This window comes from Mya arenaria, chromosome 2 (assembly GCF_026914265.1).
Source record: "Mya arenaria isolate MELC-2E11 chromosome 2, ASM2691426v1".
In the NCBI taxonomy this organism is placed as follows: domain Eukaryota; kingdom Metazoa; phylum Mollusca; class Bivalvia; order Myida; family Myidae; genus Mya; species Mya arenaria.
The window spans coordinates 38,437,901-38,459,132 of NC_069123.1; the positions used below are offsets into that span (position 1 = coordinate 38,437,901).

At 33.1% G+C, this 21,232-nt stretch overlaps 1 protein-coding gene across 1 annotated transcript; it reads right to left on the bottom strand.

Moving 5' to 3' along the window:
- Positions 1-6,131: 6,131 nt before the first annotated feature.
- Positions 6,132-9,887, bottom strand: LOC128214754 (uncharacterized). Its single transcript, XM_052921391.1, has 4 exons — positions 9,721-9,887; positions 9,301-9,343; positions 8,908-9,018; positions 6,132-6,529 (listed from the first exon to the last, which is right to left on the bottom strand). Exons 1-4 carry the CDS (start codon positions 9,880-9,882, stop codon positions 6,132-6,134), a joined length of 714 nt encoding a protein of 237 aa, XP_052777351.1. The 5' UTR covers positions 9,883-9,887.
- Between the last annotated feature and the right edge of the window lie 11,345 nt (positions 9,888-21,232).

The following is a 21,232-nucleotide window of genomic DNA, read 5'->3' on the forward strand; positions in this document are numbered from 1 at the left end:
AATGGTCAATCCTTCAAACCAATTGTTGCGATGTGGAAGGCCCTAAAGCCAGAATACACCAATCTTGGTCAATCCGTCAAACCATTTGTTGCGATATGGAAGACCCTTAGGCCAGAATACACCAATCTTGTTCAATCCATCAAACAAATTGTTGCGATGTTGAATGCCCTTGAGCTAGAATACACCAATCCTGTTCAAAACTTCAAACCAATTGTTGCGATGTGGAAGGCCCTAGGGATAAAACGATGTCGAAAGTCGATTATTTGTGTCCGAGGTCTGCGATAATCAATTTCATTATTCCATAATCGATTATCGCTAATGTACGGCAAAGGGAAGTAACCGTGTTGTGTATGTACTGATTTTCTTTAAAACGGGAAACGGTACGGACTTATACGGGGTTATACGGCAATTAGAAATCAGGGGAGCTAACTCTCGCAACATCCGTTTCAAAATTTCAGCTCACATGAACGAATGTGTCTTTATTAAGTAAAAAATCATCTTCATTGTAATTACAAATATATTTTTTTTTATCCAGTAAAAATAATTATTTATTCAGCATTTCCCCATGTTAAATCTTGCTAGAAAAAAAATTAAATTCATTTCAACATGATGTCATGACAATTGATAAGTATTTCATGTAAAAGATTGGAACATTTTTAGAAATGCTACTTGTAAAAACATTTTGTACTACATTTTTGTTCCAAAGTATGTTATATCTGTTTTAAAGTGATTAAAATGCTGATAAATATGTAAATAATTCATCAGTTTATGGTTGATCTTTTTAATAAATATCAAACTACTGTCTGGTATATACTTGTAGTGTGGGAAGATCAAGTTTTTATTCTCAATAATTTTAGAATTAAGTTATCTTCTAAAAACATTTTACTAAATTATCAATTGTAACCTGGAATGAATAACAAAACAGCATATAAAACATAACTGATTGTAATATGTTGATTCATTTAAAGACATGTATGAACAAACCAATATAGTTTTGGATATATTTGTAATATATTCACTTGTTCCGTTTCGATTATATAATCGATGATTGATCGAAATGGCTCGTCCGATTATTTTCGATGATCGATTATGACTTTGGTCCGATTTTCAATCCCTAGAAGGCCCTAAAGTCAGAATTCACCAATCTTGTTCATTCCTTCAAACCAATTGTTGCGATGTTGAATGCCCTTAAGCCAGAATGCACCAATCTTGTTCAATCCTTCAAACCAATTGTTGCCATGTTGAAGGCCCTTAAGCCAGAATACACCAATCTTGTTCAATCCTTCAAAGCAATTGTTGCGACGTGGAACGCCCTTAAGCCAGAATGCACCAATCTTGGTCAGACCTTCAAAGCAATTGTTTGGATGTGGAAGACCTTAACATAGTGATAGTATAAGCTAAACGATGTGAAAATGGAAGTTGCGTGACTTGAAAATGTGTTTTAAGTCAAAGTGTACCATTCTTGTACCTATTTCAGCTATTTTTATTGAGGTTTTGCATTTTTTTTCTTTCCGATAGTTTGTGCACTTAACATAGCCAATTCTTGTAAGTTTAAACACCTTTTATGTCTGGCGTGGAAGTTGTATGCAGTTTTTACTCGATGCAGAATCAGAAAAAGCGTGCTTTAATATAAGTGTAATTAAGACACGAGCTGTAAGACCCGTTAATATTTATAACAAAAGGCAATTTGTTACCCAATAAGAACGTCCTGCTTATTTTTTTTTTGCAAAATTACCCATCAGGTACACTTGTATACTATTTTAGCAATTCGTTTATGTGCTCATTAAATCACTACTCTTTATATCAATGTAGGAACTCTTGATGTAACACAAACGTCCGAGTCAAAACTAGACAAAGCTTAGGCCTATGGTCCTCAAACATGGCATGGCCAGAATATGGAGTGTGGGGTCACCGGGTCCAAGGTTCAGTTCAAAGTGAATATGAACGCAAAACGTTTTCCGTGTGATAACTCAAAATGCATGGATCTTTGGTAAATAAACTTGACTTGGAGATCACATTGACATTGCCAGTGACCATGCTGCAAGGAGGATACATGATTATCTGCGAATATCAGTCATCAGCTCAGCTGTAGCTTCTTTCCTCGATATACACACTCGAATAAACATAGGCATCCAATGTGAAATGATAAATCAGCATGCATTTCTGTCCATTTAATATTTTATTCAATTGTCCAAACATTCCTGACAGCATGAACTTTCGTTGGGGAGGTCGCATTATGTTTGACAAACATCTCTTGTTTTGATGCTGATTTCATGTACATCAAAGTTTCAACACATCTTCTCCAATCAATATAACATCTGAGGTTGCAGGTACCTTAAAGTAAACTAGCAAACTCCAGAAAGGATGGAAGTGAATCGATGTGGCTTCATGAAAGCCTTTGCATAGTTTACATTTAAATTAAATCATCGTCAAAGTTTTAGCACTTATACTCGTTAGAATAACAACTTTTGTCGAAGGAGAAGAATTTATATTAAGTATCAGTGATTTATTTCGGGAATACTTAAAACACATGATATAAAAATATATTTTGGCCGGAAAAGGGCTGCATAATTATTACAAACATATGATACAGAACAATAGCAGCCAAATCACCCAAAACAAAAACTCTGCCAAAAAAATTAAATTGACAGAGCTACATGTCTAACGGCCTGAATCAAAGATTCGTCAGAAAAAAAGTAAATAACGTAAATAGCATCTAGAACTCTACACTTAAAGTTAAAAGAAGCACCTCCTCTTCTAAAAATATAAGACGACCGTTCCCGCGACTTAAATTCTAATAATGAATACGAGCGCCAAATAAAGGAAATCAAGCGTAGAATTACCGTAAAGGAATTAAAGGTACTAGAGGTACAAGAGTTAACTCACTTATAATTAAGATTTTAGAAGCAAAAAATGCATACTGTGAAATCATTAATGTTCGTGGGGCATTAATGTTCGTGGTTTTCGTGGGTTAGGTGATCCACGAATTCAAGATCCCACGAAATATAAACCCATTATTCACTTTTTCAATTGCCTTGTTACGTACATACTCTAGTATATTATTTACAGAGGTCGCAGTATACAGTGTTAAAACCTGTCTCACTGTATAACTTACGATCATTATTCTGTTAATATATTATAACTGCCTTTAACAAATAATGAACCAAATCAATTAAATGTGTTTTATGCAGCAAATGACAGTTATAAGCACGTGTTTAAACGTGTGCTGTTAATGAAAATCTCCAAGTTTACAAGATGTGCGTGATGAGTGTCTGTACTCGATTTTTAATTTAATGAAATAATTAATCGATTACTAGTTTATTGAAGGTTACTAAGCACCGAAGGTGACAATATACGCATCTTTTCGGTGTTTTCACAGTTTGCAAAATTCTTAATTGGCATTAAATGGCTTCCCCTATCTGTACTTATGATCAGGGTACATCTTCTTTTATTACCTTTATTCCCAATTAAATCGATAAGTGACATGGGTATATATGCACTAATTGGCATGTCGTACCACATTAACGAGTGTCATAAACCGAGTGACGTAGAAGACAGAAATCACGGGCCAGCGCGTGAATATTATGCAGACGATCTAGGACGATCGCATCTTCGATTTTTTTTTCAAAAATGAAAATCCACGAATTTAAGTACCCACGAAATTGTTTTTTTTCGGCAAACCACGAAATTTCATGCCCACGAACATTAATGATTTCACAGTATTACACAGCAAGTTGGTATGATCCGTGATTCAAACGTTACAACACATACAATGCAAATGTTTCTTTTGCAATAAAACATAACAACATTACATTGTGTTTACACAAGCACTTGCTTTTCTTTTTATAAACATTAATCGGTCAGTGTCAAATACAATAAAAACAACATTGTAGCAGTCTAAAGCGATAATACACAATATTTTTGAATAAATCAGTGTCAAACACAGTACAAACAACAACATTGAAGCTGTCTAGAGTAATAATACCCAATAATAATAATATACAAATGCATCAGTGTCAAGCACAATACAAACAACTATCTTACTGCTGTCTAAAGCGATAATACCCAATATAAATATTGAATGAATCAGTGTCAAGCACAATACAAACAACAACATTGAAGCTGTCTAACGCGATAATACACAATAATAATAATAAATGAATGCATCAGTGTCAGATGCAACACAAACAACAACACTTAAGCTATCTAAAGCGATAATACCCAATATTAATATTGAATGAATCAGTGTTAAGCACAATACAAACAACTACTTTGCTGTTGTCTAAAGCGATAATACCCAATATAAATATTGAATGCATCAGTGTCAAATGCAATACAAACAACAACATTGAATCTGTCTAACGTGATAATACCCAATAATTATAAATGAATGCATCAGTGTCAAATGCAATACAAACAACAACATTGAAGCTGTCTAAAGCGATCATACCCAATAATTATAAATGAATGCATCAGTGTCAAATGCAATACAAACAACAACATTGAAGCTGTCTAACGTGATAATACCCAATAATAATTATAAATGAATGCATCAGTGTCAAATGCAATACAAAAAACAACATTGAAGCTGTCTAACGCGATAATACCCAATTATAATAATAAATGAATGCATCAGTGTCAAATGCAATACAAACAACAACATTGAAGCTGTCTAAAGCGATAATACCCAATAATTATAAATGAATGCATCAGTGTCGAATGCAATACAAACAACAACATTGAAGCTGTCTAACGCGATAATACCTATTAATAATTATAAATGAATGCACCAGTGTCAAATGCAATACAAACAACAACATTGAACCTGTCTAACGTGATAATACCCAATTATAATAATAAATGAATGCATTAGTGTCAAATGGAATACAAACAACAACACTGAAGCTGTCTAACGCGATAATACCCAATATAAATATTGAATGCATCAGTGTCAAATGCAATACAAACAACAACACTGAAGCTGTCTAAAGCGATAATACCCAATAATTATAAATGAATGCATCAGTGTCAAATGCAATACAAACAACAACATTGAAGCTGTCTAACGCGATAATACCTATTAATAATTATAAATGAATGCACCAGTGTCAAATGCAATACAAACAACAACATTGAAGCTGTCTAACGCGATAATACCTATTAATAATTATAAATGAATGCACCAGTGTCAAATGCAATACAAACAACAACATTGAACCTGTCTAACGTGATAATACCCAATTATAATAATAAATGAATGCATTAGTGTCAAATGCAATACAAACAACAACACTGAAGCTGTCTAACGCGATACTACCCAATATAAATATTGAATGCACCAGTGTCAAATGCAATACAAACAACAACATTGAAGCTGTCTAAAGCGATAATACCCAATAATAATAATAAATAAATGCATCAGTGTCAAATGCAATACAAACAACATCATTGAAGCTGTCTAAAGCGATAATACCCAATAATAAGTATAAATGAATGCATCAGTGTCAAATGCAATACAAACAACAACACTTAAGCTATCAAAAGCGATAATACCCAATAATAATAATAAATAAATGCATCAGTGTCAAATGCAATACAAACAACAACACTGAAGCTGTCTAACGCGATAATACCCAATATAAATATTGAATGCATCAGTGTCAAATGCAATACAAACAACAACACTGAAGCTGTCTAACGCGATAATACCCAATATAAATATTGAATGCATCAGTGTCAAATGCAATACAAACAACAACATTGAAGCTGTCTAACGCGATAATACCCAATAATTATAAATGAATGCATCAGTGTCAAATGCAATACAAACAACAACACTGAAGCTGTCTAACGCGATAATACCCAATAATTATAAATGAATGCATCAGTGTCAAATGCAATACAAACAACAACCTTGCCGCTGTCTAAGTACATTAGCAAAGAATAAACGCTTGGATGTGTCTGGTTGATGCAGCGAATATAAAAAAAAACATTGAATGAAGTCATTGTCAAAAACAATGGTAAATCAAACATTGAAATTTTTATAGACACAATTTAATCCGTGCTGTCCGATACATACTATTTTACTATGGACAAGTTGAACAGATTTCTTTTTGAGCAGGAAATCGAATTTAAAACATGTCGTACGTGTAGTAGGCAGTGAAATGGTGGTTAGAATTGTTATAAGCTAAATACTTTGGGTCGCTGACAGATATAGATATCCTATCATTTACATAAAACTTAAAAACCGCGGATATAAAACTTGTAAAAATAACATTGTTTGATTCTCTGATGGATCTTTTGCGTTGCATAAGAACACCAAACATCCATAATTTGTCGGACTGCATATTAAGGTTGTGACTGAATGTTTTTGTTGTATTGTTCGTTCCTGTGGCATTAACATGTAGCGTTGAAGATACTATGTAGTAGCCTGGTCTCTTGATGAAGATTTCTCCCTCGAGCTCGAGATGAATGCATTTGTTTTCGGTGAATGTGCGGCTGTTTTTGTTCCATCGAAGTTTTGAATGACCTTTAAAGACAATATAATAAGAAATCTGGTATTAATATAGTGTATTAAAGTTACACAAAGGATCATGCTTAAATATATCTGTCGTTATGTGTGTGTGAGTGTGTGGGTGTGTGTGTGTGCGTGTGTGCGTGCGTGCGTGCGAGTGTGCGTGTGCGTGTGTGTGTGTGTGTGTGTGTGTGTTTTAGACGCCATCAGACTTTATATAGACGTGGCTTCAATATAGAATATTGAAATATCTTGAAAGGTTGTTGGTAATGTGCACATAGAGGATGCAACGCTGGTTAAGGCTACTCTGGTTATAGAACGTGCACCAGCGTACATCACTGTCACGCAGTTCTTCCGTCTGATGTCCCTCAGACTGTGTTTTAGGTGCATCAGCGATATGTTTATCTTTTCGTACTTAATGGGAGGATGTCCTTTTATGTGATGATCGGTCAAAACCTAAACCTTACAAATTTAGTGTCCTGCTGCCTCCGTAACGCCTATGTTAATTGGCCATAATGGCCTTATAGAGCTAATTGCATTCTGCAAGTAATTTGTTCTGGCCCCAATATCACGATAATACTCAAGTCAAATCTCAATCTCAGTCTCAACCCTTTTTATCGAATTACAGCATCATATGATTCAAAATTATAAACGTTTTACCCTTTTTAAAATTGCATTCTCTCATTCATCATGTTGATAAAAAAAATTGATAAATATTTTATAGAAAAAATATTTGAGAGCAAAAATTGTACTTGAGTCAAATTTATTATTTTTGAGTTTGACTCAAGTACATTTTGTGCTGTAGAAATAATTGTTTTTAGAATATTGAACAATAATGATAATGAACATAATGCATGTGAGAATGTGCTTTTAAAAATAGTAAAACATTAGTATTTTTTAATAATGTCATACTGTAATGTGGAAAAATGAGTTGAGATTGAGATTGAGATTTGACTTTTGTGATACTGGGACCTGAAATACTTGGTAAATGTTTACGAATTGAAAAAGGAAAACCTAAAACTACGTAAAAATGTTTTTCTATATAATTTTGAAGATAATCCAACGCTCAAAATTATCGCTATTAATTAATTCACTCATCCCCTTTTTTCACTTTTTTCACCAGCATCTACCTATACTATATTCAAAAATGTGTCATAAAGAATAATTGCTAATTTAGATGGTTTCGACGTCGTATTAAAGCATTTCGTGCAATCATCTCACTGTAGGACTACAACAAATAAACTGCTTTTTTATAGTACCCTCAAAGATTCACTAACTAAATGAAATGACTCGACTCCTTCCGCAAAGTGGATGCATGCTTCCGCATAGATCATGCAAACTGTACATTATAATTAAAACATTGCTCACGATTTTTATATAATATTGATATTATACTAAAGATGTATAATTTGAGTACTTTCGTACATTTTGATTATTATTAGACATGTTTAATTGAGTTTGAAAAAAAAATGCTTTACGGAAAGGGCTACGAAGAGGGCACTTTTTTCACGGGAAGGACATTCAAAATTTACATTCGGATTAAATTGCACATGGTTGTAATTAATATTGTTATTATACATAAATAAATCATATGTGTTAATTTTATATTCTTGAAATTATAATAAAAATATATTTGCTATTTCATTTTGAGAATATCGTAAACGTGTTCATTTGACGTCTATAAGTGTTTTAAGTAAAACTTTTAATGTAGTTGAGTATACATTTAAGTTGATTGTTTAATTTTATAACACAATACACCAAAGTGTTTTAGTCGTTGTGTGCCATAGACAAAAACGTGTAAAGATTGCATTTAATTTTAATAAAAAACATTGACTTGGATCTAATTTTTGATCATTACAGTGCATGTTTTTAACGAATTCTACTAATTTTATGTTTAAACGCAATCAAACTCGGTGAAACATATATATATTTTTTAACACACCAATTCTCATTTTTAAAGAAAGTTTTTGCTAGTTGTAAATAGGGAAATCGAAATTGCAACATCTGGATTAACAGTCAAATGTGTATCAATAGACCGCGGATTCGTAACTACTCTGTCGTTGTATGTCCGATTTATTTAAACATTTACATATGCATATTTTTTTCAGAACACTAGCTTTCTCTACCCTGGGTCTTTTTGAGATATTGGATATTGAACATAAATACATGCAATATAATACACAGGTCAGAAGCTGTACTTTCCCGGCAACCACAATCAATAGGATACAAGTTCCAATACGGCTATGTACATTCTTTTTAAATAACACATACAATTTTTATATATTTCATTGTGCTGTCTTCATTAAAAAAAATTAAATCACATTATATGATCATTTAATTATAATATCGAAATTAGAATCTCACTGAAACGTTGTTGACGGTGTTATGATTACCTTGGACTATATCACTTGGTACGCTATCTACCACTTCAACCAGCTTTGCTGTAGGCGTTTTGATCCCCTGCCACTCACAGTCGGTGATAAACGATTCTCCGACAAATTGACCTATATTAAGGTATTAATAAAACAATTAATTTTCGTTACCTTTCCTTGATTTTTATTAAAAATAACATATATATTTGAAATTTAAAGTTGGTGCATGCAAATGTTATGTTTTAATAAAATTGATAAGGTTTGCTATATATGCAGTACATTTAAAATTCAAATGATTAAAATGAACGTATTCAAACATAAAATACAAATGGGGTGCCAAACTACATTTTTCTAAATCTTCTAACTTGTTCTCATTTATCATTTTAGGTAGATTCTCGTCAATGCATAACTAACTCGAATTTGCTTGTCTGTTTTCCAGGTATTGTTTTGTCATCTCCTGAGAAAAAAAGCAAACATTATAAACACCATTTAGACATATGCACAGCGAACATTTCTTGTCAATCTTATTTTCTAAAGGCAAAACCACGAAAAGGAATGTTGCATTAGTATAAAATATTTGTAAGCACTTCTAACTTCTCACAACAGTTATAAAAATAAATCGATGTTTTATTTTGAGAAATTAAAAAAGTAATGGAAATGACTGGTTTCGAAGTGCTTTGTCATCTACTGAGAAATAAAATCATGAATCCATTTTGAATTGTGTACAACTTATATTACTGGCTTAAGAACGTTTGGTTGATAGTTATAGTAACAACATGCATATCAACTAATTAACTTCTTTTTAAAGGCAAAACCATGAAAAATGTTCATTACGTTTTTAATGCGGAGCTCCATAATTTGGCGAATTGGACCACAGTATACCGATATTTGTCTCCATGCATCAATGACGTGTTCTGTGACAGTGTAAGGGTACGTTTGTGTGATATCATCGCATGTCACACAGTGCATGCTGCTCTCCAATGGCGGCGGTTCCATATGGATTCTCCACGATACAGTCAAGAAGAGTAAAAGGAGTAACTGTACAATTGTCGTTATGAATAATCCAACAGTTGCACGTCGTAATGTTTTTTCTTCAAACGTGCACTCAAGACCCATCCTTTTGAATTTAAACCGAATGCTGGTGGTTCTCATGGTCTCTATTTTCCAAATGTAAAGATATATTAAACTCATAATCAAGTACGCCCAACTTATATGTATCATACTGTATTTGAATCCAAATACATCACTAAGCCAATAAACCAAACGATAAACTATGATACAAATAATGCACAAATAAGAGAAATATAACTGAATAAATTAAAACGTTGTTTTTGTTGTTTAAATAAAATGTTTATATATCTATAACAATTTCAAATACTTGTATGATAAATCGCAACTACTTTCACCTTTTACTGGGACCGTCATAGTTTGTCTGGCAGGGTTACGGTGGTGTTTGTGGTATATCAACTTTAAATGCTTCCGTAATGCTGAAAAGTGCATTCATGGTTTTAAACTGGTGATAATAATAATGGGGCGCTTCAAGCATAAATAAGACACATTTTAAGTTTAGAATTGCAAGTGTTTTGGAATAATTTCAAATATAAAACGAAGAAAACCTTAAAATACAGATAACCCTTAAAATGGCTACATAACGCTATACTATATTATACAATGGATGACGGCATTCAACATTTAGCCACAAGAAACCTCATGTCTCTCGCGTAGGATTTTAATGCTCTCGTCATGGCCGTTTTACCCTAAGGCCTAATTTTTGGTTAATTATGTATATATTGATAAAGACGAATTTTGATATAAAACATTATCAGTAGAGGCGAACAATACATTTCAAATCCAGTCTTCTAATGTATCATCTATTACTAGTTTTGTTATCGTTTTTTTTCATGTAAGATTGAATATGTTTAGTAAAAAAAAAATGACGGGCCACAGAAAACGTCAATTAGAGACAAACTGGCATTGTATATACGGTTGACTATTATACGTATTTCCAAGTACGTTTCTATAACAGTGTATAGCATATACTTACATGATAATTTGCCACCGCCCTCCCCCTTTTTGGCATGAGGATCGGCAGACATTTTGTTGCAGATTTGCGTTTTTCTCTTTATATAGCTAACCCATTTCGAATGCATCAAAATCCTGAATCCTGAAAAATGCATCAATGGTTTTAGAAGTGCAAGAGTTATGAACCGCGACAAGCAGAAAAGGGTCGAGCATTTATTTTTATAGTCGTCATAATTTGTATGTATGTATCTATAGCAATTTAATACACTAACGTGATCAATTGCAAGCGCCCTCCCCTTGGACCGAGCTGGGGACCGGCAGGGTAACTGAGTTCTTTTTAAAATAACCCACTTCAAATGAATCAAAATGCTGAAAGGTGTTTTTAAATTTGTTAAGATTATGAATCCTGACAAACAGAAATAGGTCGTATGTTTAATTTTAGAGTTCTTTGGCAGTATGTCAAATGTGTTTAAAAAACGAAGAGTACCTCAGAAATACCTCAGAAATGTTACACGATGTATGGTGGCATTCTATATAAAAGTATCAAGAAACATCACATTTCCCACGTAAAATGGTGATGAACTTGTGCTGCTCCTTAAAACGTCAATCTGACCAAAATTCACTACTGGAGCGATTCGCCCACAAGCCAATACAGAAACAAACATATATTTGATATGGTCGCAAATCATGAGGCGGTATATGGTATCAAATCACGATGGAACTACTTTGAAGCCGGCCATGGCAGGGGACCGTGTGACGGTTTAGGCGGAACATGTAAAAGACTTGCAGATGAAGCAATGAGAAGCGGAAAGGTAGTCATACAGGACGCAGAGGGCTTCTACAGATTGGCTATACAGTCGAGCATGGTTAATGTCAACTTCAGATTTGTTTTGACCAAGAAGTGTGAAGAAGTACAAAAGAAAATAGAGAAAAGGCCAATTAAACCTATAAAGGGCACTATGAAGATTCATGCTATAATTGGGCTAGGTGAATCGAAGATTAAAACCCGAGAAGTGAGCTGTTATTGCAATGTGTGCTTGTCAGGACAGATATGTGACACTTGGGTTGTCGCAGGTACCAGAGTCACAAAGGCAGCAGAAAAGATAGAACACAGAAATAATAAAAAAGCATCAGACAAAGAGCCGGAAAAGACACCATCGAATGTAGATTACAAGAAGAATACACAAGAAAGCAAGATGTATGACATAGAGGATTATGTTAAAGTTTGGAAAGACTATCTCAACCCATACACAAGTTATTCAGTATCATAAGTCAGTTTGACTCTGCCCATCCGAACAAAGCCGTTGTTTGCGCCATTCTTACAACCAGGTTTCGCTATGTGAAAACCTAATTTAAAAGCGAACAAGCTCGCGATGCACAAAAATCAATAAGATATTTGTCGTGACTTGATTTACTAGTTTTATGTATATACAAAGATATGATAACACAATAAAGAGTGTTAAAATAGCACAAATAATTAAATAAATAATAAGATAAGACAAGTTATGTGTATAGTGAGATAATAACATACAGTGAACACTCTATGCTCTATATAATGGTAATATAACATTTAGAGTTTTTTGATATAGTGTACTACCATTTGTAAATTGCGTATGTTTTTACCATAAATACAGAATGATACGTTTCTTGTACCGTACTTACAATTAAGTTTGAAGGTGAGAATACATACGTCTTAGGGTATGCACACTTATCAAAGGTGGGCATACTAACCTATTTCCTAACTCGCTAAATAAAAATGTTAAATTTATACAGACTCATGATTGATCCTTTTATATATATATTCGATAAAATCAAAATAGCCATTGAGAGTCCTTTAACAAACAATTTACAAAATAAATTATAAGTTTTGCCATTTTCTTAACTATTCAGGCAAAATATGCGAAACAAAATATAAAAGCGCCGCCGTAAATATTATTTTAGTGATTAGTATATAAAAACTCTTGACATATCCTTTTTATTTGATTTACGATATACAATTAATATGCAAAATAAATTAAATTTTGAAATTTATTAATAATACAGGAAAATTCTGCGAAATAAACTTTAAAAGCGCCAGCGTATTTTTCATTCCTTTCTTTTCTTTCAATAGTTGTTTCCAAACTTTGATATCAAGTTGATTGTCAAAACAATAATTAAAAAAAAGCCACTACGCTTTACAAAACGAAGACAAACATTGTAAAATAAACAGCACAATTAGATATAATAAAAATAAAAATAAAAATAAAACCTTAATTATTATCCTCCTTTCTTCGTGACTGATAGACCCAAACTGATCATAACTCACTCCCTTAAACAAATATAACTGATATAATGCTGACATCAGCGAACGTACGATGATTTAGTAATTGTGGTATGACATGTCATTTTCTTATCTAAAATACCTTGTTATCAAAAAATTTATATCTCTATGTATCTAAGTTGTTACAAAATACGTTGTAAACCAATCAGAAAAGCTCGGATACCTTGTGTTGAAGTTTTATAAATAAAGAGACCGAGTCGCCATTATATGTTATTAAAGCTTCAATTAGACATAAAATCGAGATAAACTAAAACTATTCCTACACCTACACTATACAACTGTTAATGAATATCGGCAATAAAAACCACCTATCCTCAACAGGATTCGTGTCATATTCGTAAACTTTGTATCAAAACAAATACATGTACTCAAACGAGTAACATCAATTTATGAGAAACAATAATTTGGGCATTTGTTGTCTGTAAAACATAACAGAACCATTGCGATAGCACCATAACGTTCATAAGTCTGCCCTGAGTTTTGAAAAATCGTACCTGTGCCAAAAACGTCATGTTTTTAAAGGTGCGATTGTCTTGACATGTGTAATTAAATCGGGCGATTATTCTTGTGACAGAGAGTCATGCAGGTTTATTAGAGTTAATCAGGGTCTGCCTGCGCCGAATGGCTTCTCTATGACTTGACTCCGCCGAAATATAAATGCTTTTCAAATGTCAAATTTGACATGCGATATTTAGAGTTTTCAGCCAAACCCATATATTAGAAGATTTAAAGAAACTGAGTTAGATACGGGGAAGTCGGGTGCGAAACCTAAACTATTTTCGAAATTACTTTTCGGATCTTTACCCTGCTCGACGTAAGGCATAATAATTGGGATACAACAGTTCTACGTTTAAACTAGTACCGAGTGTACGCTTTTACCACTGTTACCTCTTTTGGACGATAACTGTCCCATTTTCACACGTCTGCACACTTTAAGTGGTTACAAACAACTTCAGCAATAATTCCATTCAAAATGCACATCTTTATATCAATTCATTCGACGTATCCCCATGTATTTGAAGTTACAGTAAATGATCTTTTTAATCGTTTTTTTGGTGCTTTGATTAGATAGCATACGTTAGACAACTTTTAAGAACTTACACGTTTTAATTCTTTAAGGAAAATGATTTTATTTTTACGAGCAACTTTAGCAATAATACCCTTTAAAATGCAGAGCTTATCAGATTTTGTCGTTTTCCCGCGGTGAGGACAAACATGTGGTCAGTTAATGTATGTTGAAACTATGTTTAGAATATAGGTCAGTTAATGTAGTTGAAACTATTTTTGGATTATCGGAACTAGTCTGTTTTTATAAATGAGAATATGATTGTGCTTTTTTAAAGTTTATTGATAAATTTAATGTTATTAATGTTTTATGTAAGTATGTATAACTGTGTAGAAATAGTACTAGTACTGTTATGAATGCTTCGTACTCTTTGGAGTTTAAACAGGTTTAATCCGAATTACTTTGCTTCACCCAACGTATGCATGACTCGCTGTCGTATCAGGGCATGTGTGCTTATATAAATTGAAAGCCTTATGTCTAAAACTATGCCCAGAATATACCGGAAGAAGCTTTTATGCAAAAAATGAAAACATCTCATTAGAAATATAAACGCCTAAAATCATAAAATGAATAGTATCTTGTTATTGTGTAGCAGGTAAATTACAATGTATAGTATTTGAAGCATTAGCAATGCGAAACCTGGGATACAACTATTTTAACACTACGACAATAATTATATTTGTTTCTTATCTCATAAAAGTCAAATAAAAAATCACCATTACAAATAAGCGTGTTTCAAGGTCACGTCAGGTTTAAATAACAAATCCTGCAGGCGCTGGGACACTTGCGGTCGGTAATAATTTCTGAAACATCACGGGCTAAACTAGAGTGAATATCAGTACTGTGTGTTATCTTCCTACCAGAGCCTCCATTATCTTGACCCTCATTAATCTGATAAATACAACGATCTAAAAATAGTTATATTCTGCTAAAAATAAAACGCCGGGATACATAATTACAGCGCGGAAATAGCCGAACAAGCAAAAACTCATACTCGGACTGCAACACGACCAATCTATTTGTATTGTTTCGACGTCATTCTGCTAAACATAGAGCGCATTGAGACAAAAAATGGGTTAAAACGACATGAATAGAAGTAGTTCTTTTGAGAATGTGGTCTTAAGACTACCTGAGCGCATGCGCAGATAGTCTAAAAATTAAGTTGAAGGTAAGATTAACTTTGCGTTGCACCTTTGAACATTTAATATACACCGTATGGATCTTAATGTTAGGGTAAGGGTTTTAAAATCTGCTATTAACATATGACTTAGAACAATTAACCATTCTTGGGTATTAACTAGTGTTATCTCATCAAAGAACCCGACGGGGATCTAATTACGTAACCCCTGATCCGAAATCCGCCAACCACTAGGTCGTAGTCACTGATAAATCGGCCAAAGTACTCGCCAATTCCTGAACATGACTAAGCATCTCTGTACGCAAAGCTGGTCCTGTGCGTTTCGCATTAAACAGTTTAATTATATTTTCATTGAATCTAAATTTCATGTTGATTTCTTGGCAAGGATATTTCACTTCAACAATGCTTTGCTCGATTTGAAAAAGATGAGATATTGTCATGGCTTAGTTTTGTCAGTGCCGCATTAAATATAAAATTATCAACTTTAACCTTAGCACAACCTCCTTTTTAATTACAGTTAATGTATAGCGCGTTTCATAACTCTGACAAAAGATGTGCGAAAGTATGCGTTGCTTTATTCCCCCTGTTTAACTACAATTGGACGATTTTGGCATCTACTTGTGTCGCTCCTGTTAGTTGATATTTTGACACAGTCATTGTGTAAAATCCAGTATTTATCATCTTTATACAAGAATAATAATCATGATTTGACGCATTATCGTAAGATAGCCAAAAAAAAAAAAAAAAAGTTTAATCTTTGAGAGTGCAGCTTTGAATTGCGAAAAGTATAGTTTTAAAGTGGCACTCTTATTCAAAATCAATACATAAACATTTATAACAAACATAAATTGTGAAGGATAAACTTTTAAGTACTTACTAAATAATGTATTTGACATGTGTGAACTATTAATTACTGATAACACGATTGTAACCGAGGTTTTTAATATCTAAATGCGCACAAATATTAAATGATGGTGAATTCCTAAAGGTTTACAGTGATCACCTATCGTCTATGATGTACATATATCGTGTTTTTCTGCACCTCTCTTCCCAATGCCACACGTTATCCTTCATGAGAAGAAAGAAGGAAATGTTGGAAACGGGTCTGCACGTGGACATTTGCATTTCCTCCTAACAAGAGCCTACGATCTCTTAGATTATAATGCAACCATTAATTAAATGAAGAACAAGTTCGTTACAAATATCCGAAGATTTGTTTTAGCTCAGTATCTCACTTTTGACATATTAATGCCTCCATTTCTGTAAACTTTGGATAGACGTTGGGACGTCTCCACTTTTACACAAACAAATTACTGATATTGTCTGATTTATTAACTGAAGGCCATAAAACGTGTTTATACTTACAGTCAGAAAATATTGAAAAGATACAAAACTCTGGTTATAGGATATGTTGCATTATGTCTTTGATAAACTTAACTAGGAGCATTGCTATTTCCACATATGGCTCCCCATGTGTGTTGTCCTCTTGCTATTTTCTTTTTCTTAACCCAGATCTAATGTTAAAACACTACACTATGTTCACAAGATTGATATCGCATATAAGCAACATCGGAATTGGATGAATAATTATTTTATTATCTAAACCAGTGTTTTCGATGCGTATAAACATGGAGCAAAGCTATCAAGAAATTACGGATCTTCTCTAATTGGTTAGACCTACTAAATGTCATTTTCGTAACATGAAATTTAGTTAGATTCACGTAAAGTGTTTAATATGTTTAATTTAAATTGAACAGGAAATTTTGCCTAACGAGTCGACACGTGGATTTATTTATTTTGCGCGCCAAAAAGGTCCTCTTAATATGCAGCAAATTATGACATATTTTTCTGTTGCATTCTCTCTGGAAAACACACCAGCAACAACTAAAAGGGCCAATAATAAAGCGCTAACTCACACTTGACATTTTTTATTCAAATGAGATTTTTATGAATATGAAGCACACTTTATGCGAAAACTGATAAAACAGGCCTAAATGCTTGCTTATAATGTTTTCCAGTCAAAAGGAAATCATAATTATTGTTAATGTTTGTTGGCTTGTGCGATTCTCTGTGGTTATCTGTTTGATGTTGATGTTTTTGCAGTGTTGTTTGGGATGATGGGTTTCCCTCTAGAGTTTCCATTGTATGACCAATGAATAGATAAACACAAGCTGCATTTATTGTATCAACTTTAAACTTGACAAGAGCTTCGTTATTAATATAGCTCTTGTATGAACCGTACTATAACTCTGACGAAAAAATGTACGGAAGAATGTGTAATGTAATGTCTCCTGATGAACACGGACGATTATTGGCATCTTCTTGTGACGCACAATCTTGCAATAAACATTCAAACAAAGTATCTCAATATTTGCAAATTAATGACATTGGTTAGGTGATTTAATTTCTCTGGTATCCAAATGCCAAATCTATACCTCCAAGAAATGAATTTATCTCAAACATTATTTATCTCATAAATCTTGCTGAATCAGCAAATATTTAAAGATAAACGAGTATTTCGTATTCAATACTGTACTGAAAAGACCAGGAACTCGACTGATAATTGCTCAATATACATATTAACACATGTTTGTTATTGTTTGCATATTTCTAAACGGAGGAAAACTAGTGAAAGTGGAAAATATGAAGAGAACATTTCAAACTTTTTTTTAAAGCTATTTTTTTATGAATAAGACAATAATTAGAAGATCTTCTCATCGACGAACATTTCTACAGATTTTTACAATCTGCTATGTTCATGTAGCTACATACAATATACCATTCCTTGGTGAAAACCTGTACTTTCTATATGTAATACCTTGGGATCGAAAAAAAGAACCTGTGATCCAGAGTGAGATCCACAGTACCGCTCGGCCATCACGGCCGAAAAATCGGCGATTGGACTCGCCCAATCCCCAGTGTGTATAATGACAAAATGACCAAGTACAATTAAGGCTATCGTGACACATCTTCGAAGCTTTCTGTCTGGGAAACAGCTTTTACGACTTTAACAGACAAAATGTACTTTAATTAGCTCTAAAGCTTCCAATTATTTATTTGTGTGCAACGTGACTCAACAACAACCAGCTGTCTTTAATGGTCGACTTTGCTTAAAATTTGGTCTCAATTTGTTAGGCTTTTTTATTGTTTTTTTCAGAGAGGAAAGACAAGGTATTGTCATAGCCTTGCTACCTACAGTAGTTTAATATTTTGTCACACTTATTCTAAAGGTCGCATTAAATATATCAGCCTTACAGGTTTTGCCTCTGTCTGTTTGTTAACCCGAATCCAGTGCTCATGATCTCATACATGGTTCATGTGATTGATCTGACATACTATAAGCAAATATATCAATAACTTACGGACATTCTTTTACTAATATATGTTTCTGATGCGACCCATTAAATGTCAGTTTATTTACCTGAAATGAAGGTAAAATCACTTGAAGTGCTTTAGTATGGTAAATATAAATTGCAAAGGAAAGGTTGCAAACGATTCGGTACGTAGATTTTCGCATTTCTTGCGAAAAACAATGCAATGTCCTCAGTACAAGCGGCATTGTTAAAATCACATACGATTAAATTATATATTACATGGAAGAAAAACTGGTATTCTTTAAGACAGAAAAGTGTAAAATCAATATTCATTCTTTCATATCTTTGTTTTTATCTTCCTAAGATGACAAAATGTGGACAAAAGAAGACACAAAAGATTGGTTTGTCCGATGGAAGTACGTCATTCATACACCTTGGACTAGTTTCCTTCCGGGAAAACATCAGCTGAAAGATTAATTACTTTCCTTGTCTTCTGATGGATTGGCGAAGACCCCGACAACGTTTTGCTTTCAACCGCCACATCTCCTTCTCTTGTCGGCAACTCCTTTTCCTATTGTTGACCCTAAATATCGCGATAAAATGTTCTGAACCGTAATTTGCAAGATTAATAGTATGTCTAGTCAACGCCGAATGTATCATTTCTTGATTCGTTTTTTTTTATATTGAATTAAAGATATTCATTTATTCAATGATAGAAGCAATGTAAATGGTCTTCATTTGTTGAAATATTTCCCGTTTCTTCAATTCCTATAATAAAGTCACGTTCTCGGCGTAAGTCAGCATTTATAGTGTGTTTATTTTAGAATAAAGAAAGAAAGCGTTATTCTGTAACATGTTCATTTTAACTACAGCAATAATCATAAACATGTGAATTTTGATACAGTGCATATAAAACCGATAAAGTCATAGTTTGTGTTACATAAACATGTATAGCTTCAACTGTGGTCTGAGCTGTAGCGGTCTGGTGAAGCAAATAAATGGTCCGAAGTACGAATCCTGCTATATATTTTTATTTCTAATGAACTATTTACTTAAACTATATAATTATTATATGGTATATATAACTATTGTTTTCAATTTATTGTAATACCAAATTGAGAATGTTTATGTTAAGACATTATTATAGCACATATGACTTTAAAATTCATGTTCTAACTTGAACCTAAATTTCATCCATAGCTACCAAAGGATAATGTCATTACTTAAACACTTCAAAGAACAGCGTTTCGAACGAAAATGTAGGGGTTGGAAAATATTTTTATTATTTAATAATTATATTGAGACATAATGATGGATACAAACAATATCGAATTATTAGTTATTATTTGAACATGTTAATTGAACTATATTATTAGTTACACTGTTAGTAGCTGGGGAGCTGGGGGGTATGTGATATACACCCCAGTGGTTTCATACCATGCGAGAGCGAAGCTCCCCCCAGCTACCAACAGTGTAACGAATATATCTCACCGAGTACCTTTAATAATAAGATTATATTAAAATATAATGTATTTGTTATGAAAATATTCAGTGACGCTTAAATATTGTCTCAAAATTATATTTTAAAAAGTACAAAAAGATTATGTAATCAAGTTTATTTGGAATAAATACAATAACAATGTAAATCTAGTAATAACATGGTTTGACAGCATATATATATATTCTCAGTAAGATTATGTTAAATTTTGACTGTACAAGAAAGATGTATCACAGTCAATAAATGTAATAAAAAGGAAAAAACAACAGCTATCTGTTTTTAACAGTTATTTTTTTAACAATTTCTTGAAGGTAACTCCTCAGCACATTTGCAGATTTCTTGTTGCATCAAAGCGTCTCTTCTGAATGAGTTAGCTCCCCTACAGTGAAAAGATAAGCCGAGAGAGAAATATTTCGGCCGCTATTTTGTTATGTCTTTTGTGGATTATGAAAGTTACAGGGGTGGTATGAAACATACTGGAAATTACAGGGGAGGGGGGATTATACACGTCGTGCACGTGACCGCTCTAGGCCAATCGGATATCATCATTCATGTAGGAGGTGAGATATATACTTATTCAATAAGTATGTTGGCTTCTTTTGGAATGAATTTGATGTTATTGCAACACTACAGTAAAATTGAATATATTATATATTACATGTGTATCACAAAGAAAAACTCTATAAACCTAACAATTCTAAAAGGGATTGCTCTGTGTGCAACAGTCGACCTCAGGCACACATGGTTAGAGGTCATTATTTGAAAGATCATTCTTAAGTGAATACCTCCAATTGTTAAACATCCTTAAATATGATTTTATATAACCGTCCTTATGTAATTCATTAATATCGTTAACAGTAGATCGCGAACATAAAGCCCTAGCGAGACTTAACCAATTTACAGCATATAAACCTTTAATTAATATGGATTGTCATTCGGCTAAACGTTTGTTTCTATTTAGGTACCAAAATATTTATCTGCTCTAATC